This window comes from Perna viridis, chromosome 6 (genome assembly GCF_037379345.1).
Source record: "Perna viridis isolate PV_CMFRI_1.1 ecotype Kerala chromosome 6, ASM3737934v1, whole genome shotgun sequence".
In the NCBI taxonomy this organism is placed as follows: domain Eukaryota; kingdom Metazoa; phylum Mollusca; class Bivalvia; order Mytilida; family Mytilidae; genus Perna; species Perna viridis.
Window position 1 is genome coordinate 31,726,165 of NC_142450.1, and position 22,121 is coordinate 31,748,285.

A 22,121-nucleotide genomic window follows, 5' to 3' on the forward strand; every position below is an offset into this window, starting at 1 on the left:
TCACAAGGTTAACCACATTTTATATTGTGCTATTTATTCCCAGTGAGAGTAGATACCTACTCCTGCTGACAGAGAATTATGGAGCCTTGACGATCTTACAACAGAAAATATTTACCATGCACAATGCTGTGATCATCTTTGGTAGTAGCTTTCCAAGTGACCAGGAATATACACAGGTATGTAAAGTATTATACCCATTTCTTTAGGTATCAGGCATGTGAATTATACTGCTAATTGTATTAATTTGTATTCTTATAGGAACATCTGTCCCATGATAGTTTTTTCCACTTAGTTTTTGGGTCACTTAATTGAAATGTTCGGAATATTGTATGGAGCTTAGCATATTGGGGTATAGTGCATATGTACACCTTATTTTTGGTTTTAGCCATTCATAAATCATCTTCCTGTTAAACAGATATGTCTTTTCTTTAAGCATTCATTCATTTTTAGTCAGTTAAGATTTTATTTAACAAAAATTTCACCCTATAATACTGTGATGTTGGGTTACAGGTGTGCAGGAACATCAACAGGATAAAAGTCTGTATGGAGACAGGAAGTACTGTTATACTACTGAACCTCGAGAACCTGTATGAAAGTCTCTACGATGCTCTGAATCAGGTACGTCTTATTACCATAAACCGTTCTGAACCTGGAGAATCAGGTATGTCTAATGACCATAAACTGTTATACTACTGAACCTCGAGAACCTGTATGAAAGTCTCTACGATGCTCTGAATCAGGTACGTCTTATTACCATAAACCGTTCTGAACCCGGAGAATCAGGTATGTCTAATGACCATAAACTGTTATACTACTGAACCTCGAGAATCTGTATGAAAGTCTCTACGATGCTCTGAATCAGGTATGTCATGTTAATTACATTCAAATTTACTTCAATGACATATCCTTGAAATACGTAAAATGATGATTTATGCAGTTTTTAGCCAATAACTTAATAGATAGAAACTTTATATGATGAAACGCTCTTCATGATAAGGCATACAAAAGTCTTCATTTTTGTTATTTGCAGTTTTTGACATATTTCATATTATGAAAACCTTGATAAATTGAAGATAGCTTTCAATTGGTGAAATGATTGGCATGAAATGTTCAACTAAGTCATGCTAATAAAAAACTCCTATGAATTGCTGCCTTTAAAGTTATAAAAAGTTTCAATTACGGGGATGTTCTTGTATTCCTGACATGAAGTCTTACTAAGGCAAAAGAAATGAGTTCCAAGTGATCTTTTCAAGCCCTGTAGGACCTCCTGTGGTAATATTTAATGCTAATAATGTGAATTTTGATTAAAATCATTAACATAATCTTTTTGTTTGGTTTCAGTATTATGTTGAATTTGGTGGCGAGAGATATGTAGATTTAGGATTAGGAACACACAGAGTAAAATGCCGAGTTCATAGAAATTTCAGGTATTAATTTGTAATGCTGTCATGTTTTTGTATAGACAGTTCATCAACATGGAAAATTTATTCTAGTTAATTGAAAATCTGACAGTGACATAATTGAAAAAAGTATTTAATTCTCACTGCATTCATTTGATTCATTTAGAATTTTTATTTGGTTGTTACGATGTGTCTTGCAGCATGTCTTCTCCAGATTATTTCATTGAATTACAGTTATCTTTGAAAAGATGAAAAAATCAAATTTGTTGGTTTACAGAAATGTAAAATGGACTCTCAAACTGTAGTGATTTTGATAGCGAACTTGTTCACATCCTTCCCAATGATAAGATTGAACATGTGGATGTGTTGTCAATGAACAACCAAGAGTTAACATTGTAGGGTATTAAACATCATGATCTTTAAGCAAATTTGAAAATAAGTTTCTTGTAGAATATGTTTTAGTAATAATGACCCTAGTCTGGATATATTAAGCCTGTTGATAGAGCTTACAAATAATTAAACAAACTGTATATGTTTTTTATGTATCTTTCCAGATTAATAGTTGTAGCTGAGAAGCAGATAGTGTACAACAAATTCCCCATCCCATTGATCAACAGACTAGAGAAACATTTCCTTTCACTAAAAACCATGCTAACACCAACCCAATTAGAGATGACAGAGAAACTTCAGAATTGGGCACAACGTTTCTGTGAAGCAAGAGTACCTGCTTATATGAGGAAACAGTAAGTATTTGTTAAAACCCTAGTCCTGAGTTTATTTTGATTTTTAATTTATTAGAACCATTTATTGATGATGAGTAAAACATTCAAATGCATAAAAAAGGTTAATAATTATCCTATTCACTGGCACTGACAAAATACATTTAGCCATAAAGGAATTACTGTTCATCTGTCTCTAAACTCATTCTTTATACAATTCATGGATTTTGATATAACTTACATAAATGTGGTTAAAGGCTAAGTATCATATTGAGATTTCACAAAACAACCTTAGTATTATTAGATGACAACAAATGGACTTGATTAATCTAAAAGGTTTTATATGTTCTAAGTCTGAATGGAGTGCCTCTGTTTTTCAGGAAAGAGTCTCGCAAGATAGGAGATGCCTTCATGGGTTACCATGCTGATACATGTGCTGCCATTATACTACATGTATGTCAGGAGAAAAGATGTGATGATTCAGCTATACCACAGATAGAAAAGGAGGTATATATGTGACCTCTAAAATAAGGAGTCTTTAGATTTGAATTCAAAATACTACACCACATCTCTTCAACATTTTTTAAATATAACTTTGCTATATACATGTATATATTCAATGATTATGCAGCCTGATGTTGCGAATTTAACCACACATGTTCAGCATCCTAAAATTATAGAATTGTCACCCAATGAGAAATAGTACTTCCTCAGCACTGTATTGTGTGTATGCATAACAAAGTATATCTATACTCAATGTCAGATGTTGCGCAATATTGTTTTGAATTTCTTTTTTCGTAACATTTGCAATTCAGAACTAGAGTTGTCTTTTTTACAACTCATATTGTGTTAATTGACCTATGTCTAAAAGTGGATGGTACTTACGGGACATTTCTGCACTTTAATCAGCCAATAAAAATCCATACCAAATAATCCTATACAAAAATCCACCATATTGATTTCTACGGGACCTGTTTATAAACAATGTTCGTAACATATCAGAGATCTCTGGTAAACTGTCAGTTTTCTCACCAAATTGGATATGTATGTGACAAACAGGTAATATGTCTGTGAAGTTTGAAGGTACTGAAGTGCATGCTGGAATGATTGGTCTTTAGACAAACCACAAAAAATAAATAACATCTGTGTAGCAACCAATCCAAAAGAAAATAGCCGACTATGATAATGTAAATATTGTCATTCAAATTTACAAACTTGATGGATTTAGATGATTGACTTCATATGGAGAAATTGTTTCTATCACATAAAATTAACATTTAAAACAAAGGTAGATAAAAAAAAACATTTTTTTTAGCCTTTTAAAATTAATCTTTGATGGTTTTAACTGAGCTGATGTCAAGTATAGTATTGTACCTCAAATACATCTTGTCACTGCTCAAACTCTAATTTTCAGATTCTACATGATGCTAAGTCAATGCTGCTCTGGTGTGCTACACCAGCCTCTGTGTGGCAGTTGGAGGATCTAAGTGTATTTAATACATATTTTGTTGAACAACACCATGACAGTCTAGCTGATTATCTACATTACAAAATAGTTACAGAAAATAAGGGCAACATTTATGCTCAGGTATGTTATCATTTAAGGAAAAATTAATGTATCACTGCCATGAATTAGGATGGTGGGACTGTATTAGAGCAGGGAGACAAACTTACATGAAACCCTTTGTGACTGAAGATGTTATTCACTTTTTACTGATAACACAGGACCTCAGAATATGCCTTGTTTGGACTTGATTTTAGATTTCTCCTTTGTTTGGTTTAAACATATTTTCTGTTTTGGACATTAACGAGGGGAGGATACTAAGCTAATATATGTGGTAGATATTGCAACCATTTTTAACTTCTACATTTAATCCAGATTAAATTTAAAGATGAACATTTTTCTATTAAAAAATTCACTTTGATCAATTTAAGAATATCTTTTGACATTCCATTAAAATGCCATTTTATGCTACAAATTATTTTTGCTCACTAATTTCTGGTATATAATGGGGTTTTATTGATCAAAATTTATTACCATATCTGTAATCACCTTTATGTCTCATCATGCTTAGATTACAACGAACTCCAAGTTGATGTCAACAGCTGACGTTGAAGTCTTGTGTAAATTTATTCCTGTCCAGAAACAAAATGTGACATTACTGACATTACAATCCTTTGATACAGAACAACAATTTAGCAGGCAACTCAAGTAAGTACAAAGTGATATATTATACACCCACTAGAAGACTGGGTGGTACAATGGAATTGTCACAATTATCTCAACTCACAATAAATATATTGATTTAAAATTGATATATGGCTTTTTCACTGAATGGAATGCTGGAGAAAATCTCAGCTGCTACTGGATGAATTGATTTTAAATGTTGTATAGTTGTGTTAAAACAATAAAACAATACTGTAATTTATATAGATGGGGCATATATTGTAAGAGATTAAGAATTTTATACTGCTGAGAGTGAAGGATACAGAAATTTCAGACATCTAAAGGTGTCTGAGGTTTCCTAGTCTTACACTTCCTGGTTTTGATTCTTTTTCTCCTAATTTTTTTTTTTATTAATACACCAATTCAGAACACTCTGCTTGCTGCAGTTCCAGCTGAGAAGACATAAAACATTTGATTGTGATGACACAAACATTACATGTTTAATATCAAGTGCTATAAAATGCAGTAATTCAAAAATAGTGATTATAATCATATTCATGCTCTCTAGTTATATGTCTATTCATTTTATTTTTTTTATTTTTTATTTTTTTTCAAAAAATTCATTGATTTACTATTTATACAGTTATGTTTATCCTTTAAAACAAGTAGCGATTAATTACATAATTGGAAAGGAAGTCAGACCAGGCAAATACATTGTATAATTTCCCTCAGTGATGATATATAGAATATTACTTATTTTAGAAGTTAAAGCTGTTACACATATTCTACGCTTTTGTCTTCATTTAAACTCAATGTTCAAATGTTTTATGAATGGCAGATCAAGTTTTGATCAGAAGGGAGTTGCCGACATGTTACTGATTGTACAATGTGACTGTGGGGACCAGAACGCTGACCTGGTTGCCTGTGCTCGGTATACAGTCCAGGGAGAATTACAACAAGTACAGGAAGATAGAATAGATGGTATCCATGTTGTTTTCCTGATACAGCTTCCTGGTATTGCTGGTGGATGTTTCTCTGGGTTTCAGGTACTAATTAATGTTATATTTGTTTTATTTGTCAGCCAAGATTATTTATTCTTGTGCAAAGTTGCTCATAGGTTTAAAATTTTGCATTTGTGTTTCAAAAAATAGGTAATTTTATTTTGTGGAATGTAATTATGGTAATCTCTAAACAAAATATCAATTGAATAGGAGGAATAACTATATATTTTGATGTGATTATTTTCACATCCTGAGGTCTAGAACTACATCAGGAAAAATCAGGAAAAAATAGGAAAATTTTGATTGCTTTGAAAACAAAAAACAAACAAAAATACAGAAAAAGCTCTTACATTCAATTTTGAAAAATTGGCTGTTGTGTAGGTTTTATATCACATTATCTTGTAATTCTTTGTTTTTAGTGTGGTCTTTGGCATTCAGTACACATAGATGAGCTTCAGCCAGCTCCAGATGAAATCCCATCTATAAGTGAGATGCATGGGAAGTCAGTGAGTGATCTACTGGCAGCAAAACAACAGAAAAAACATGTTCAGATGGACATTGACAGAGAACCAATCCTGGAGTCAGATGAACCCATGGAAACCAGAGAACCAGTTGAATTGATGGATATTGAACTGGAAGAAGCTACTCCTGATAGGATATTTAAACCAAAGAGACAATTCAATGTTAGCTATCTGATAGAGAAGTGTATACAGCCTGCTCTGGGTAATGTAAAAGACCCAGCCTCTGATAGCAACAGAGCTTTGAATAGACTTAAAATTGTCTTAAACTGTATCAAAGACTCTAGAGGTAAGTGTTGTTGCTGTCTTTTGTCAAGATATTGAAAGTACTTTGAGAGTATTATGGTTTGTTGCAGTTTTATGGATAGAATGCACAATTTTGAATTCTTATAGAAATAGTTAAACAATGGTAGTTAACTGAAACCAGTGTAATGAAAAGAAATTCAAATCTGTAAGAAACAATCAAGACTTTGCTTTACAAATTTATCTGTATGTTTTTAGGAAACTTCAATTTTATGTCTGGTATAACCAAGCACCTATCCAGCATACTGGTAGAAAAAGAACAAAGTTCATCCTTAGTGACCAACTGGCTGTCAGCTGAGGCTTCCAAGCCTGAAAACATTAACAGAGCTGGAACATTTAGGTCAGTTTCAAATGTTTCAATATTTATTTTTCTTCTGCTTTTTTAAATCTTAAATTTCACCATTACAATTTGTTATTGACTGTATATTTCCTTACAATTTTGCCAATTTCCAGTCTGTTGACCTTATAAAATCAGGCCTTCAAATAAAGCAAAAATTTAAAAATTGGTTTTAAATTATAAAATCACAATGATTCTGCTTACAAAAAAATTGCTGAATTTACTGCACCCACATAATATCTGATTCATTAATAAAAAAGTAGTTTTAGTTCATGTATTACAGCACTAAGTAACTGTACATGTCACAAAACACCCCCCCCACCCCCCATTAAAAAAAAAAAAAAAAAAAAAAAATATCATCTTTTAAAATATTCTTTGCAGGAGGTTTGCAGTCCACTGTTTGGAATCCAAAGTGATTCCACTGCTTGCTGGGATTGTTGCTTTCATAGATACAAACAGAAATATAGACATTCTAACAGAAAATGTAGGGTGGAAAACTGACATATGGATGCAAATCTTTAACAATCCAGAACTGACGCAGCTACGATACGAGTTTATTGTATCTCCTACACGTCATCAAGAGCTGGAAGAGGTACTTGTCAAGACCACATCAATGGAAGGAAGGGCATTCTCATCCATTATGCCGTTCTCTTGGCTTATTTTTCAGATGATTGATGAAGTCTTGAGAAATACTTTGAAAAGGTCTGATGCAGATGAAGGAATTCCATTTAGGAAAGGTAATTTGCTTTTGAGTTGATCTTATATTGTGAGTTTTTTTAAGGATTACTGTTTTTAATCAAGGCAGTTGTTTCCATCTATGCAACCAATTTTTAAGGAATCCAATATAGAATTTTGAAATTAGATTTTGGTTTCAACTGCGTTTTGTGCCCTATCAGTACTTCAAAGAAAATTCAGTTTCCTATTCATTTTAATTGTTCAACCTTTTTTCAGACATACATTTAGATATTGTCATTAGGGCAACTGAGACATTTGAAGAACTGCCTCTGGGGAGGATGCTTTCCACCATTGAAGGAACATACATCCATGATATCCTAAAGGCATACATTGTAGACTTTGTACACATGGTCCATCCTGTGCAGTCACAGGAAGAATGTGATGTAAGTATTATATTGTAAACTTTGTACATTGTACACACGGTCCATCCTGTGCAGTCACAGAAAGAATGTGATGTAAGTATTATATTGTAAACTTTGTACACATGGTCCATCCTGTGCAGTCACAGAAAGAATGTGATGTAAGTATTATATTGTAAACTTTGTACACATGGTCCATCCTGTGTAGTCACAGAAAGAATGTGATGTTAGTATTATATTGTAAACTTTGTACATTGTACACACGGTCCATCCTGTGCAGTTACAGAAAGAATGTGATGTAAGTATTATATTGTAAACTTTATACACATGGTCTGGGGAGGATACTTTCCACCATTGAAGGAACATACATCCATGATATTCTAAAGGCATACATTGTATACTTTGTTTGCATGGTTCATCCTGTGCAGTCACAGAAAGAATGTGATGTAAGTATTATATTGTAAACTTTGTACTTTGTACACATAGTCCATCCTATGCAGTTACAGAAAGAATGTGATGTAAGTATTATAGTGTAAACTTTGTACACATGGTCCATCCTGTGCAGTAACAGAAAGAATGTGATGTATTATATTGTAAACTTTGTACACATGGTCCATCCTATGAAGTCACAGGAAGAATGTGATGTAAGTATTATATTGTAAACTTTGTACACATGATCCATCCTGTGCAGGAATGTGATGTAAGTATATGAAAGGCCGTACAAATATTTAATTAAAATTTAAATTAAGAATTAGAATTTTTTATCAGTTAATTCTTGTTTTAACATGTTAAACGGTTCTTAAAAGATGTCCACTGGTCTCATATTGGGATTTTTGTCAGATTTTTTAGATCGTCAGGTTTTACATTTGCATTTGACATGTTACATGTTCATTTAACAGAGTATGTGCATTTAATGTGTTAAATGCATTTTTTTACAGCAAATTAGACCAATAAGACCCTTACATTAATGCAATAATGATTTCACTTCACTTATGGGTTAGAAGTTCACTCATTCAGCTACAGTTTATACGGGTTAAGATTCCGTTTATTTCCATGCTTTGAAATTTAAGTTTAATGCATAAAAAAATTGTTTTTATCTCAGTAAATCAGCATTTGATGTGTTAATTTATTGTTTTTTTACATGAACAGCTTCTCATACAACTATTGTACTATAGACTGTGTGCACATGGTCCATCATGTTCTAACTAAGAAACAATTTTTATTATACTATAGACTTTGTACATATGTTCCATCCTGTGCATAGTAGTGAACAATGTACAGATTGTACTATACTGATTTGTACACATGGTCCATCCTGTACAAAGTATGGAGGAATGTACAGTTTGTATTTCATTATTATAGTCTTTGTACATATGATGCATCCAATGTATTTTCTGATATTTGAAAATATGAGTAATTGGTGGTGTATAACATTTCCACAAACATTACCACTTTTTATTGCTATAGAGCAATCATATATGTAGCAAATCATGTATTGTAGTGCTTCACAATATTGTATTGGGTTGTATATGTGCATGCATCATCCATTGCATAAGCCATGCTGCACACTTGTTGACGTACCATGCAGGAAATGAATATAAATCTTATGGCCAATGCAAATTGAATCTCAACCACCTTAGTGGAATATTATTATAATTGACAGTTTTTTTAGTGTATCTATTGAAGGAAACAACTACAAGTAATATTTTTTTTCATTTTTACTATTTTTTTTTTACTTTTTGCACTTTTAATCAATAAATCTGAGATGTTTTGTTAAAAAAAAATCATCCTCAATTTTCTGTTTCTAAAAATAAAATAAAATGCTATTGGGATGGTATAAACAATATGTATTTTTCAGCTTGTATGTGAAAGTGTGGTAATTGGATGTAAACATCTGATTCAAAGAGAATATGGAAGGCTGTTGATATCCCTAGTAGGGTGCCACATGGCTTTTATCTTACATGACACTAGATTTAAAAACTTTTCACACATTGTTCATGTGTGGCCAAACTGCTGCAAGAAAATGATAGAGTTTCAGAAGAAGGAATCAAATTTCTACCTTGTAACAGAGGATGAAATGGTAAGGAAGTTTTAAAATCAAGCCCTTTAGGACCTCCAGTTGTAATATATTGCTTGATTTTAGGGATTGTGAATTGGACCATTTAGGCATACCAGGCCAATTTAATTCTGGTCAAATTTTTATCCTGCACAAATATTTAATCTTTATCGAAATGTGGAGCTGTATCAAGCTGCAATGGTGTGTCAATGCTGATTTCAACTGTTCAGGGTTAGATCTCTACAGTCCTTATAACAATCCAGCTGAATCCTTCAAAATTTAGAAGAAATTTGCAGTAAAAAATTTATCCTTCAAAGAATTTTTTTGTTAATTGTTCTATTTGTGTGGTGTATCTTGCCACTCAATTCATTAGATATAATTTGAATATCTTGCATAGACTTTTGACATCCTTGCCCTCCACCTGCTGATGGACCATCTTGAGCCAAATAAAGAGGCTCTGAACAAACAGGATACCAGAACCAAGTGGTTACGTCAAGTCTGCGATTATAGACCAATTATAGAAAGAATCATAGGACACTTTAACCAAGACACAGAAAATAAGGAATTCCATTATGGTGACATGTGTAAGAAAGGAGTAGAACAAGCCAGGTAGATACTATAAATATCTGTAACATCAAGTTACTTATTAATTTAACTAATATCTTACATGTATTATTAGCATGAACTTTGAGTGATGTAGAAATAGTAAAGGGTCTGTCAAAACAAGGGGAAACTGTGGACAAAACACAGCTTGGAACATTGAACTGCATATCATTATAAGGATCAGGCAAAATGGGAAAAATCTGAAACATGCATATTAAAACACATTGAACTGACAATATACTTTCAATCATAGAAGTCTTTTCTATTTGAATTAATTTCTGCCACTAAAGTGGAACATTTATGTGTTCAACTTTGAAAAGTCAAAATCTAAGATAACTCCAAATGATTTGAAGTCCCAGCAACACTTTCCTCACTCCAATGCAGTTTTGCTTCTGAAGAATTGGATTAATAAAAATCTTGGATAATTCATAGTTGTCAATCAGGCCTTGCAAAAGGTCTTTGAGGTTAATTATCTGTGATGTCTTGAAGTCTTGAAGTCTACTAATTAATGGGAAAGCTGATTGCTTTTTATTACAAACTATGAAGTTTGTTTTTACAAAGTTGACATTGGTTATGTAATTATTTGATTTATAAAAATGAGCACATTTAGTTAATCAAACTTTAGAATTCACACCAACAATAATATCGGATATTTTGGTAAGAATTTTACTCCTGAAATTTTTATTTGTTCAAATGATATCCCCTTATTTGACTACATGACATTCAGTAATTGATGAATTTCTGTATCTGTTTGATTCTCCAGTAAATCTGTATTTCTCAAATTTTGTTTTTAATTTTCATACCGCTTGACTGGTGTGGAAAAAAATGTTCTCATCATTGGTGACTTTGTTGTTCTCAGAGTTCGATTGGCTTAGAAATCGATTGTCTTGGACTCCATCTTGAATCTCCTCTATAGTCATTGTAGTTATATTTCAGTTAAATGAGATAATTTTGGTGTTTTCAATAAGAATTATGAAAGGACTCTGGAAGATTTGAAGTAAAAAAAACCTTTGAAATCGTCTGGTTTCTTTTGTTTGGAATGTTTGTGTTTGTGTGATGTCAACATGTTTCCTATGAATTGGAATCATAACATTTTGCTTGCTTTTCATTTTTGGGTATTTTTGACGTTTTTAGAGAAACAGAATCTACTCTCAAAGCATGTTGATTATGAATTTCTCACATCTCGTGAAATAAATTATATAGTTTGAATAGCTTGGCAAGCCTTGCGATCAAAACTATAAAATTTATTTCACTAGATGTGAGAAATTCCACAATCAACTTGTTATTGTAGGTTCTATATTTTCATCATAGTGATTCAGTGCACACAATAGTTTGACGCTATTCCTCATTTTGAATAATTCCAAACAGACATGTTTTGTAACAATGACATATTACTGGTGTAGAAAAAAACAAGATTTTTCCTTACAACACTTGATGTCAGTCAGCATTTATAATGTAACTGATATACAACTTGCAAAATGTATCTAATGATAAAACGTAATATACCAGCGTATTCATTTAATTCAACCTTGGATGACTTGAACCTGGAATAACCAGAATATTTTTGTCTTGTTCCTTCAACTTGGACTAATTGAGGTTTGATTGTATTTAATCTCTGCACCACTGAAGAAATTGGGAATTTTGATAAATTTAAGTTTTTGACAGTCTACCCTCGAAATGTTCTTTTGTTGTGTCTTTCAAAGTAATTATAACTTACATGTTTTTTACCCAAAATGATTTGGAAAATGTTTTTTTTTATTCTTTGATTCTTATGGAACAAATAGTCCAATTGTACTGTCAAAGTGGTGGGTTAATTATTTCTGACCATGTTTCACCCTCTGCCTGATTGTTAAAGTGCTACACTGACACAACAGAGGAATTATAGTCACACACAACACAACACAAAGGCTAATAAGTACACACAGAATAGAACAGCACAATTCAAGGTGCTCAAGTAAGGGTGAACAGTTCTAAAATAGCAGCTTATTTGATTTTATGAAGAAAATTGCCAAAAACATTCAGTTAATTTCTTTAAACATTTGTATGTTTAAGACATTTTTTTATATGGGTAATTGATGTATCCTATAGAAATGATATTAGCTGAAAAATATAAGAACATTTATGTGTGTATATGATGGTACTAAAAATGCATGTATTACAGTTTGCATACAAATTTTTCTAAGTTTCTACTGTATTTTTAGATATATAGGTCTTATGTTCGTTTGAATTATTCTGTCACTGTGATGTTTCAGATTGTGTGTATATATATGCATTATTTTCAAAACAGGAATCAATGGACAAGATCAGTTGTGGTCAAATTATTTATAGAACATGTCTGTTCAGTTGGAAAAGATGGTGTTGACATTACACAGTGCATGCTACTATGGACGGTTAGTGTATATCTGATAAACTTTGGAAAGCTGGCATTAAGGTTTTCAAGGGAAATTTTAGTTTTTATATATTTTCTATCACAACATGAAAACTACTATTCCCAAACCCACCCATGGTATATCAAGACACTTTTTGTTTATTCAACACTTCAACACTTTTCACATTGGTGATAGACATTTCAGTGACAGTTTTTTATAACCATACTTCAACTTTCCAAGCCACTAAAAGAAGAATCCTTGTTTCAAACCATACAACATTTAAGATGATGAAGATTAAAAACTACCAATACATATTTTAATAAAAATATACGTTTCTACAAAATTATTTTACATATATTATTATTAGAATAGAAGTACAAGTTGCATATAAACCATAACATTGATCCTCTTCTTTCTTGCTCTCATCTTTTGAGTTTTTACCGAAGATAAACCTACCTTTTGTACACCCCTGCAGAAATTCTTAATGACAAACAATTTGGGAATTAAAAATTTGTTTAATTTCCCAAAAATGAAAGGTGTCAAAAATTTCGACAACAAATTTTTAGAGTCAATACGGTACACAATAAATAATTTCATACTTTCACTAAATCTGTTTTAACTATTAACATTTTTCTGCAATCACAGAAGAAGATATACAATAAGATAACCAGATGAATGTATGTTTCAGTATCAAATTTACACAAAAAGTGTACATTTTGTTTAAATACAAGATATAACCTATTTTCTTACTGTCCATATTGTCAATGACATTTTCTGAGACATTTTTTATTAAAATTTAGGAAATTTAAATTCATATCATATGTAAGTATTCTAACAATTATAAAACCTACTGAAATCTTCGTAAAATGTAAAGAATATTCCAAGCAATATAAGCATTAAGAGTACAGTACAGACACAGGAATATAGTCCCTATTTATTATCAGTAACTTACTTCTTCTGCACCATTGAATGGAATTTAAAAAAACTTTCACAGAATCTTTAATACAAACTCCCATTGTGCACCTTCCATTTCAGATTTTGATCCAAATCATTTTGGGAGTTTCTTTAATGTAAAACATAGACTTCGTCATTTGTGATAAGGGGACATGGGGGACCCATAACTTATCTGTTACTTCTACTACACCACTGAATGGAATTGAATAAAACTTAAATCAATTTGGAGGTCAAAATGCTTGTAGTTTTGTACTATGGAAAACAATTTTAAACAAAATGTAGTTCTAAACATTTCTACATTGCAGACATTTAGAGATGGTGGTGCTGACCTAAAGGACATTAAGTCACTAGAGAAAGTAGAAAAATTCCTTAATATGTGTAATAGATTTGTTGTAAAGAAATGTTTTGGGTAAGATTTTTGTATGGTATCTCTTAACAGCAATACTACAAAATGCAATACTTGAAAGCAAGGTTAAGGTTCAGCTAAAGTCAGTATTTAGGACATTACTTAATGAATTGTTTTCATTCGTAGTTTTAATAATACATTTTGATACAAAGCACAAATCAAAAAATGTTTAATAGTTCTATACAACATTAAAAACAAAAGTGTAAACAACATATTTAAGAATAAATCTACAAAAACTAGATTTGAAGTTTGAAATTCATATAGCCATGTTCCTAAATGTACATGTATGATGCAGTGCAAGCTAGCATTAAATTTCTTGACAAATATGCCATCTTTTAATATTTAGATGAATTGAGATATTTTATGCCATGATCCAGCTAAATAACAAAACCAATAAATATCAAATATTAAAATTTTCATTCAAATCTGGTAATTTGTGTCACAAATTATTGCTAGCTTACACTGCACTAGATATTTAGGCTACGGCATATTTGCATTTCCGAACAAAAATATTCTTAACAAAATATGGCTGTTTTAACATGTTTTTTGAAAGAAGGAAACATGTATATACATAGAATACTATTTAAAGGAGCATTAAGCAAAGTTTTTAGGAACATAATAATTGCATTCTTAACATCTTGACTACAATTATCTTGACAATTAATGTCCTAGATTTTGACTTTAGCAGAACCTTAAAGTGATATGAAACCTCAAGATCTAATTTTCTGTCAATTGTGTTGTGCCAAACATGTGTGAGAAATAAAACTGATCCATAGTGCATTTTTTAATGTGAATTATATGCAATGACCTCTGTTTTTAATTTGATCGAAATATTTTGTGCTAGTACATTCATTTTCAATTAAGAAAATATGAATCAGCAATCTTCCGACATATCCAATAGTTATATAGGAATCACTGAGGTACAGTATTGGTTGTTTAGGGAATTTGACACTTATCAGAGTAATATTGCCAAATATTTTACTGAAAAAAGATATTGAATTGAAATTATGAATGCTGCTAAAAATATTTTAACTTTTTTATCATATAGGTAGCAGATTTACCGAATGTTCGAAGTGTAAAAAATTTTAATACCTCACACTGTGAAATAAATTTGGTAATTTCATTTTCAAAATTTCTCCGGCCAAAATGTCACAATACAAATGTTGATCTGCAATTCACAAAATTTGCAATTCATGTTGAAAATGGGAATGAATACTTGAAGAAATCTATATAATAAATAGGATAAGCAATTCATTATCATGATTAACCAAAATATAAAGATTTAACTTGTGCTTGTTAATTCCAGGCGTTCTTTGGCACTCATGATAATATTTTGGTGATTTACTCTCTCCAATTAATTATCCTATTATCAAAAGGATATGGAAGGTTCAGTTTTAATATATGTGGAAAGAATATAGTTCAAAACCACTTGTTGTCACCTGCAAAGCTGATTTCTATTTCCTTAAAGAAATGGAAACATCAGTAATAAGCAAAAGGTGTACAAGTACCTGCAAATAGCAGAATTACAGTATCTTAAAAAAAAAACCTTTAAGGGGAAAAAGGAGATAGGATGAATCTTTTGCTTATCATGCAGCAGTTTTCTTTTTCAAACCTAGTGCATCTAAGTAAGTGTATTATAATATTTTGTCACAGGGACCAAATGAAGTGTGTATCATGTGAGAGCAAGATAGAGGGCGCTCCAGTCAGACTGCCATGTGACCACATTTTATGTCGTAGATGTTTCTTTGATTGTTTAACTTTGAAAGAGTTCGTGTGTCAGAATTGTGATGAAAAGTTCCCTCACAACCTTGATCCAGATAAATCTGACAATGAGTGAGTATTGTGTATTTGTGATGAAAAGTTCCCTCACAACCTTGATCCAGATAAATCTGACAATGAGTGAGTATTGTGTATTTGTGATGAAAAGTTCCCTCCCAACCTTGATCCAGATAAATCTGATAATGAGTGAGTATTGTGATGAAAAGTTCCCTTCCAACCTTGATCCAGATAAATCTGACAATGAGTGAGTATTAACTAGATGGCTTGCATGTCCTACATCAAATGTAGAACATTATCTGTTCATTATTTTACTTATGAATAAATTGGTAATAAATATGGTTGTTTTACATAATTGTCAGTATAATTAGCAAGATGGGGTATTGTTTATAGATGAAGAGAACTAAGATTAAGACTAAGACTGAGATAGTTATTCAAGTTCAGGAAAGTTCACCATCAAAAGTGGGGTCTTCTGACTCTTTCTCTCTTATTATTCTTGTTTTTGTACGTTGCTATTATATTTGTGATTGCTGTATATTAAAAGTGCCAGCTGTATGTCTGTTTATTGATCATGGCCTTTGACTTATATCAGTAACAAAAATCCAGCTCAGTTATATTTTTTCAGAGGAGCGATTAAGAAGTTTTTAGATTATAGAAGAAGATGTAATAGCTTTTTCATGGAGGTTGTGTCACAGCTCTGCTTTGCTGAAGGAACACCTCCATCACAGCAAGTTATTGAAAAGCTTTTATCATACATCCTGGGACGAACGAAAAAGGTTGAACGAGTGATATCAAGGGAGCTAACTATATTTAACGATTCCATAGACCCCACCCCAGTTGTTAGATCCTTCCTTTTACAACAGTTGATGCAGACAAGGTGAGGATTATATATCTTATAGACAGTATGTATAGGAAAGGGATATGATTAATGTTGTAGTACCTGGATTCCTTTATTGTTCACAAGGGGATTTACTTTGTCTTCAATTATATGTAGTGCTAAAACTTTTAAGTAACACAAGTTAAGAGTCATAAATTAAAGAGTAACTTGTTTTAAGTGTAAGCCATTTAGAGTTATAGGTTGAAAAATATTTTGCTTTACTTGTAAACTATTAAGAGTTCGAGGTGGTAAGTAATATCACATTAAATAATGTATAAAGCAAGTTCATATGTATGAATTATTTGTTATAAACTTTATATATGTGACAGTGGAGGATGATGTTTATAACAAAATTTACAATAAAATCAGCTGGGAATCAAACCTTCGATCATAGGCTCTGTAAGCTGATGCTAAACCAACTTAAAGAATATTCTTAATTTAGTTGGTAAAGTGTCTGCTGCAAGCGCCCAGGATCCCAGGTTTTGGATTCATGCAGATATTTTTTTTTATATGTTGAGTTTATAATGGTCTTTTGTTGCAACATGTACAAATGGGTTCATTTTTATTTCAGCAATCATGAGATAGAAAACCACCTTCAAGCATATTTTAACTATGTAGACCAGCTTGTCTCTGCTACTGGTGATAGTCAACAATTGATAGAGTTATCTTTGCTGATTAATCAGTGTATGGAGGTAAAAATGAGTACTTCCTTCTTAGCTAAGATGACTGATAATAGAAAAAAAAAACAGATATGGTGAAACACAACAAATGCACCATCATATAACCTTTATACAAATAGTAAATACTTATAGAGATAACCAAAAGTTCTTCAAAAAGTGTAAACACTCTTTTAAGTAAGCTCGGACAACAAGAGTAATAAAATTTATGATTACATTCCTTTAAAATAAACTAAGAAGTAAAATAAAGACATGAAAACACTTTATTGACCAACATCTCCTGACTGGACGGCGCATGTCTGCAATGGGGTTAAACAAGTTTCATAAGGCCTTAACCATCTCCCTTTAATGTAAGGTTAAAAAAGAACATATCTAATTCTCCTTCATGGAAAACAACATATAGACAAAATGAGATATTAAATAATAGAGCTCTGGCAGTCACTGAAAAATAGCTCAGAACATATTAAAGAATGACAATACCCTCAAAATTACCAGCATATGAAAAATATCAGTCACTACAATTACAATTGGATTTGGAGTAGTGAGGTCAAATACTATATAGGTAAGATCAGATGTAGTGCAATATTAAAATCAAAGACTGAAGTCTTCAAAGTCGCTTATCGCTTAGTTGCAAAAAAAAACAAAAAAAAACACACATAGACATGTGTCGCTTATGATGTTGACCAGGGAACCAGATTAGGAACCAGATTGAACAACTGGCAATGAATATTCATAGATATTGAGACCATGCTATTGTATATGACCTATATAGTCTTGTAACGAGCCCCTATGCCTGAATGGGAAACTGGGCAATGTGAAATGCTACTCGACCATTTCATGTAAAATTCTTGTTCTCATACAAGTAAGAAACACGTAGAATACACTTGTATGATATTTAAGAGGTACATTTTTATCTCATATGAAACTGTAACACTATGACCCTGTGGCGGTAAACACGGCATATTCTGCAGCTTTATGTAGCATATAAGTATATATTTATACAAATTATATGAGAATATTAAGTACTTAAATTAGGAGGGCAAGAAGTTTTTTTCGTAGTTTTTCAATTAGGGGTTGAATATATGTATTGAAAACAAGGTTCAAGGAATAGACAATGATTTGAAAATTGTATCCTTTTTTTCAAAAACTTTATAATTTCTCTGTCTTCAATGATGTCAAGGCCTCCAGTAATAATATGACCACAAGGTGCATATCGAAATATAGAACTGGCACAATATCAGGATGATGGGCAGTTTGAATTGATAACTGTATCAATAGAGACAGAAGTGTTATTAAAATAATATTTCTAGTTGGTGTCTTATAGGAATGAGATAGTATGGGAGGTTCTAGATTTTCAAAATAACCAGGTATATATAGTAGTCCATATTCAGTAACATTAAAATTCTTAACAATACTAGCCAAATTTGATAAGTCAATACCTTGTTAATAAAAGGCAGTTTGAGAAAATGTATTTTAACCTTTTCAGTTTGTGAATTTTAGGATACAGCTTATAGTAACAATAATAAATGATTATAAGTGCTACTTCATATCGAGGGCTAGAATGTGAAATAGCATTTGCATTCATTCAACAATCCCAGAAGTTTTATAACTTGAATAGAAGGACGCTTACATATAAAATTATGTCTGTTAAGGAATATATTTTTATTAATTATTTATATGACAAATAAAATGGGTCATGAGGTATCCTTTTAAAGAGATGATATGGGGCATATGAACTAAGAAATTATAATTAGTTGCTTTATCTAAGGGCTTAAGTAGAAGTCTTCATAAAAATCAGGCAGGAGGTGTTCCATACATTTCAAAAACCCATCATATTCTTTTATTTTATTACTTATTCATAAACAATTACTGACCACATTAACAGCTCTTGTTTTTCTTTCAGTTGCAGCACTTTTGAGATAAAAATTATATAGATTGGATATGATTTTTGCACTTTGCAAGAGTTATCCTTCTTGATTTGGTTGATTTGAGTAGTAGATGAGTACAGACATGTATACAGAAAGGACTATTATTTTCTATACTGAGAGCTTATGTAGATTAGATAACTGTTGTTAGTTCGGTTGGTTTTTCTGCACCATGAATTACCTCTACCCTTGGTATTGTCTGAACTTTTGTATGGACTAGTACTAAATTAATAGAATTCTCTGCTAAATATGAAGCAGTTAACCAATGATATTTCCATCCTCATTTTTATAGAAACATCATTATTCCAATTTCATTTTAGGATTTTCTCCATCAACAAAATGCAAACAGAGATGATGAAATTGTCGTGGTAACAGGATTTTTAAGGGATGCTTGTCCATATATTGCAAGCCATCATACCGAGCTTCTTGATAAAATTGAATATATTTCAAGAGTGAGGTTTTCTTTATCAGTTGTGGCTAAATATACACACAAACTGTATGGGTCTACCCAAAGTACAATGCCAGATCCAATGGTCAGGAAAATGTTTGATCAGGCTGCCAAGTTATGTGAGGAATGTGGGTCTCAGTGGCCCAGGTAAGTTTTTATTGTGATTTATGTATATGTCGTATTGAAAAAAGAAGTTTATCTTTAAACCTCATATTTTGCTTCCCCTACATGTAGTTAAATAATGTTAAGTGAAAAAGTACAAAATGGCTTGACCTTTTCTGCTTAGCTTTATTTGATTTCAGCCCTTTTTTTCATTTCAAATTAAATTTGATAAAAAAGTATTTTAAGTGACATAATAAAATCTTATTTAGAAAAAAAATGAAATGCTTTTTTGTTCTTTTTGCTTTTTAAAAACTGGCTGTTGTTTTGGATTGTGCAATGTTATAAGATCTTTTGAACTAAAAAAAAATTGTTCACTTGTCACCTGACAGGAGATATTTTGTGAAGCAGCTCTGTAGATGTTATGGTATAGACAGTTATCAAACAGTTAGCAAAAATAATGCCAGCTTCCTTCGGTGGGTACGACTGCCTGAACTTCGGGAAAACAGGGTATGTATTTTATAAATATGTAGAATCTGTTACTGGAATGCTTCACCAACTGAGATTTGGCATGTAAATTATTTATCTGTGTATCTTTCCTGTCATCTTTTTACTGGTTTAAGTTTTTCTTGGAGCTGTTTGTACACTTTGGTACACTTGTTGATCATGATATGATTTTTTTATTATTTATACCTTTTACCAAAATGTTTTTACTAGTACCCCAGAGAGAGGATCATTTTTACATGTTTGCCTATTTATCACTGCAAAACTTAGTTTATTATACCCCTCTTGTAGAAGTGGGTGTTAAATAGGAATCAGTCTGTCTGTCTGTCTGTCCATATTTTTTGTAAGAGCAATTCTTCATAATTGACTCCAGGGATTTGATGACATTTTATAGGAAAGTTATCAAGGAATCACCCTTTCTGTCTGTTTATCTGTCCATCCATTGGTCTATTTAAATTTCTTGTAAGTTTGAGGGGTTGTGATGAACTTTTAGTGAAAGCTTTGGCATCATACATACATGTAGATGTGCTTGAAGGGATATAATACTATTAGAGGACTCCCAAAGGAGATAATGCAACATAAGGGGTTTTATGTGTTCAAACCTCATAAACACAACTCCTCATATACTGTTAAAGGGGTTTTGATGAAATTTAATTGGAAGTTTGGCATCATATGTCAATGTGCATGAAGCAATTTTCTTACTGTTGAAGGACTCCAAAGGGAGATAATTGAACATTTTTTAGGACTTCACATATAACATTTTACTCCATTTGAATTTAGGAACATTCTCTTGTTGGCTAGCTCACAGTATTTTTAGTTTCTATTTTCATTGAAAATGACTGTAAAATATTGTATGTTAAAATTTGGGCACAGGTTGGTTAAATTGTTCAAATGTAAACTGGTATGCAAGCTTTCTCTAACAAATCTACCTATGCTGTTGGCTATTTGTATAAAAATGCACAAAACAAAACTTTCACAAAGACAAATTTGAATATTTGATGTTTTGGGTTTTTCTTTTTTTAAAAAAGAAGATGAAATAGCTCCTTAAAAGATGATATACTTGTAGGTAAAAGAATGTCATGACAGATACATTGTGATGGGAGATGAATACAAGGAGCTGAGAGAGACAGTTGTTACTACAGTCCTTAATGAGAATGGAGAGAAACTTCATCAATTACTACAGGTACATGTATAGAAAACCCTGTCATAAACCAGTTGAATACCTGTCTATACTAATTTTGTGTGCAAGTCAATACTAATTCTGACTACCTGTCTATACTATACTAATGCTGTCTCGCCTGTCTATACTAATTCTGTCTACCTGTCTATACTAATTTTGTGTGCCAGTCAATACTAATTCTGACTACCTGTCTATACTATACTTATGCTGTCTCGCCTGTCTGTACTAATTCTGTCTACCTGTCTATACTAATTCTGTGTGCCAGTCAATACTAATTCTGACTACCTGTCTATACTATACTAATGCTGTCTCGCCTGTCTGTACTAATTCTGTCTACCTGTCTATACTAATTTTGTGTGCCAGTTAATACAAATTCTGACTACCTGTCTATACTATACTAATTCTGTCTCACCTGTCTATACTAATTCTGTCTACCTGTCTATACTAATTCTGACTACCTGTTAATACTAATTTTGACTTCCTTTTTAACTAATTCTATTTTCCTGTTTAACTAATACTGACTACCTGTCTATAATAATTCTGTCTACCTGTCTATACCAATTCTGACTACCTGTTTTACTAATTCTGTCTCACCTGTCTATTTTAATCATGTTCAGAAGTTGTCATACATCAGATAATGTTTTATTCCATATCAGGGTTTTTGTAATCTTTACACTCTATTAATCTGAAGAAGCTGGTTCAGTTTAA

General features: G+C 31.8%; 1 protein-coding gene across 5 annotated transcripts in view; it reads left to right on the plus strand.

Annotated features, from left to right (window-relative positions):
• Window positions 1-22,121, plus strand: part of LOC148614562 (E3 ubiquitin-protein ligase rnf213-alpha-like) — a 115,084-nt gene that overhangs the window by 65,384 nt on the left and 27,579 nt on the right. For all 5 annotated transcript variants that reach the window (XM_088588728.1, XM_088588727.1, XM_088588731.1 and 2 more), the window contains exons 53-74: window positions 44-176; window positions 511-618; window positions 1,342-1,427; window positions 1,955-2,143; window positions 2,500-2,626; window positions 3,534-3,707; window positions 4,195-4,331; window positions 5,125-5,332; window positions 5,707-6,094; window positions 6,307-6,448; window positions 6,827-7,182; window positions 7,397-7,563; window positions 9,398-9,619; window positions 9,993-10,204; window positions 12,486-12,588; window positions 13,827-13,930; window positions 15,581-15,760; window positions 16,329-16,580; window positions 17,152-17,272; window positions 19,503-19,777; window positions 20,122-20,239; window positions 21,300-21,416. In XM_088588728.1, the coding sequence (XP_088444854.1) occupies window positions 44-176; window positions 511-618; window positions 1,342-1,427; window positions 1,955-2,143; window positions 2,500-2,626; window positions 3,534-3,707; window positions 4,195-4,331; window positions 5,125-5,332; window positions 5,707-6,094; window positions 6,307-6,448; window positions 6,827-7,182; window positions 7,397-7,563; window positions 9,398-9,619; window positions 9,993-10,204; window positions 12,486-12,588; window positions 13,827-13,930; window positions 15,581-15,760; window positions 16,329-16,580; window positions 17,152-17,272; window positions 19,503-19,777; window positions 20,122-20,239; window positions 21,300-21,416 (3,919 nt within the window). The remainder of the gene's footprint in view (window positions 1-43; window positions 177-510; window positions 619-1,341; window positions 1,428-1,954; window positions 2,144-2,499; window positions 2,627-3,533; window positions 3,708-4,194; window positions 4,332-5,124; window positions 5,333-5,706; window positions 6,095-6,306; window positions 6,449-6,826; window positions 7,183-7,396; window positions 7,564-9,397; window positions 9,620-9,992; window positions 10,205-12,485; window positions 12,589-13,826; window positions 13,931-15,580; window positions 15,761-16,328; window positions 16,581-17,151; window positions 17,273-19,502; window positions 19,778-20,121; window positions 20,240-21,299; window positions 21,417-22,121) is intronic.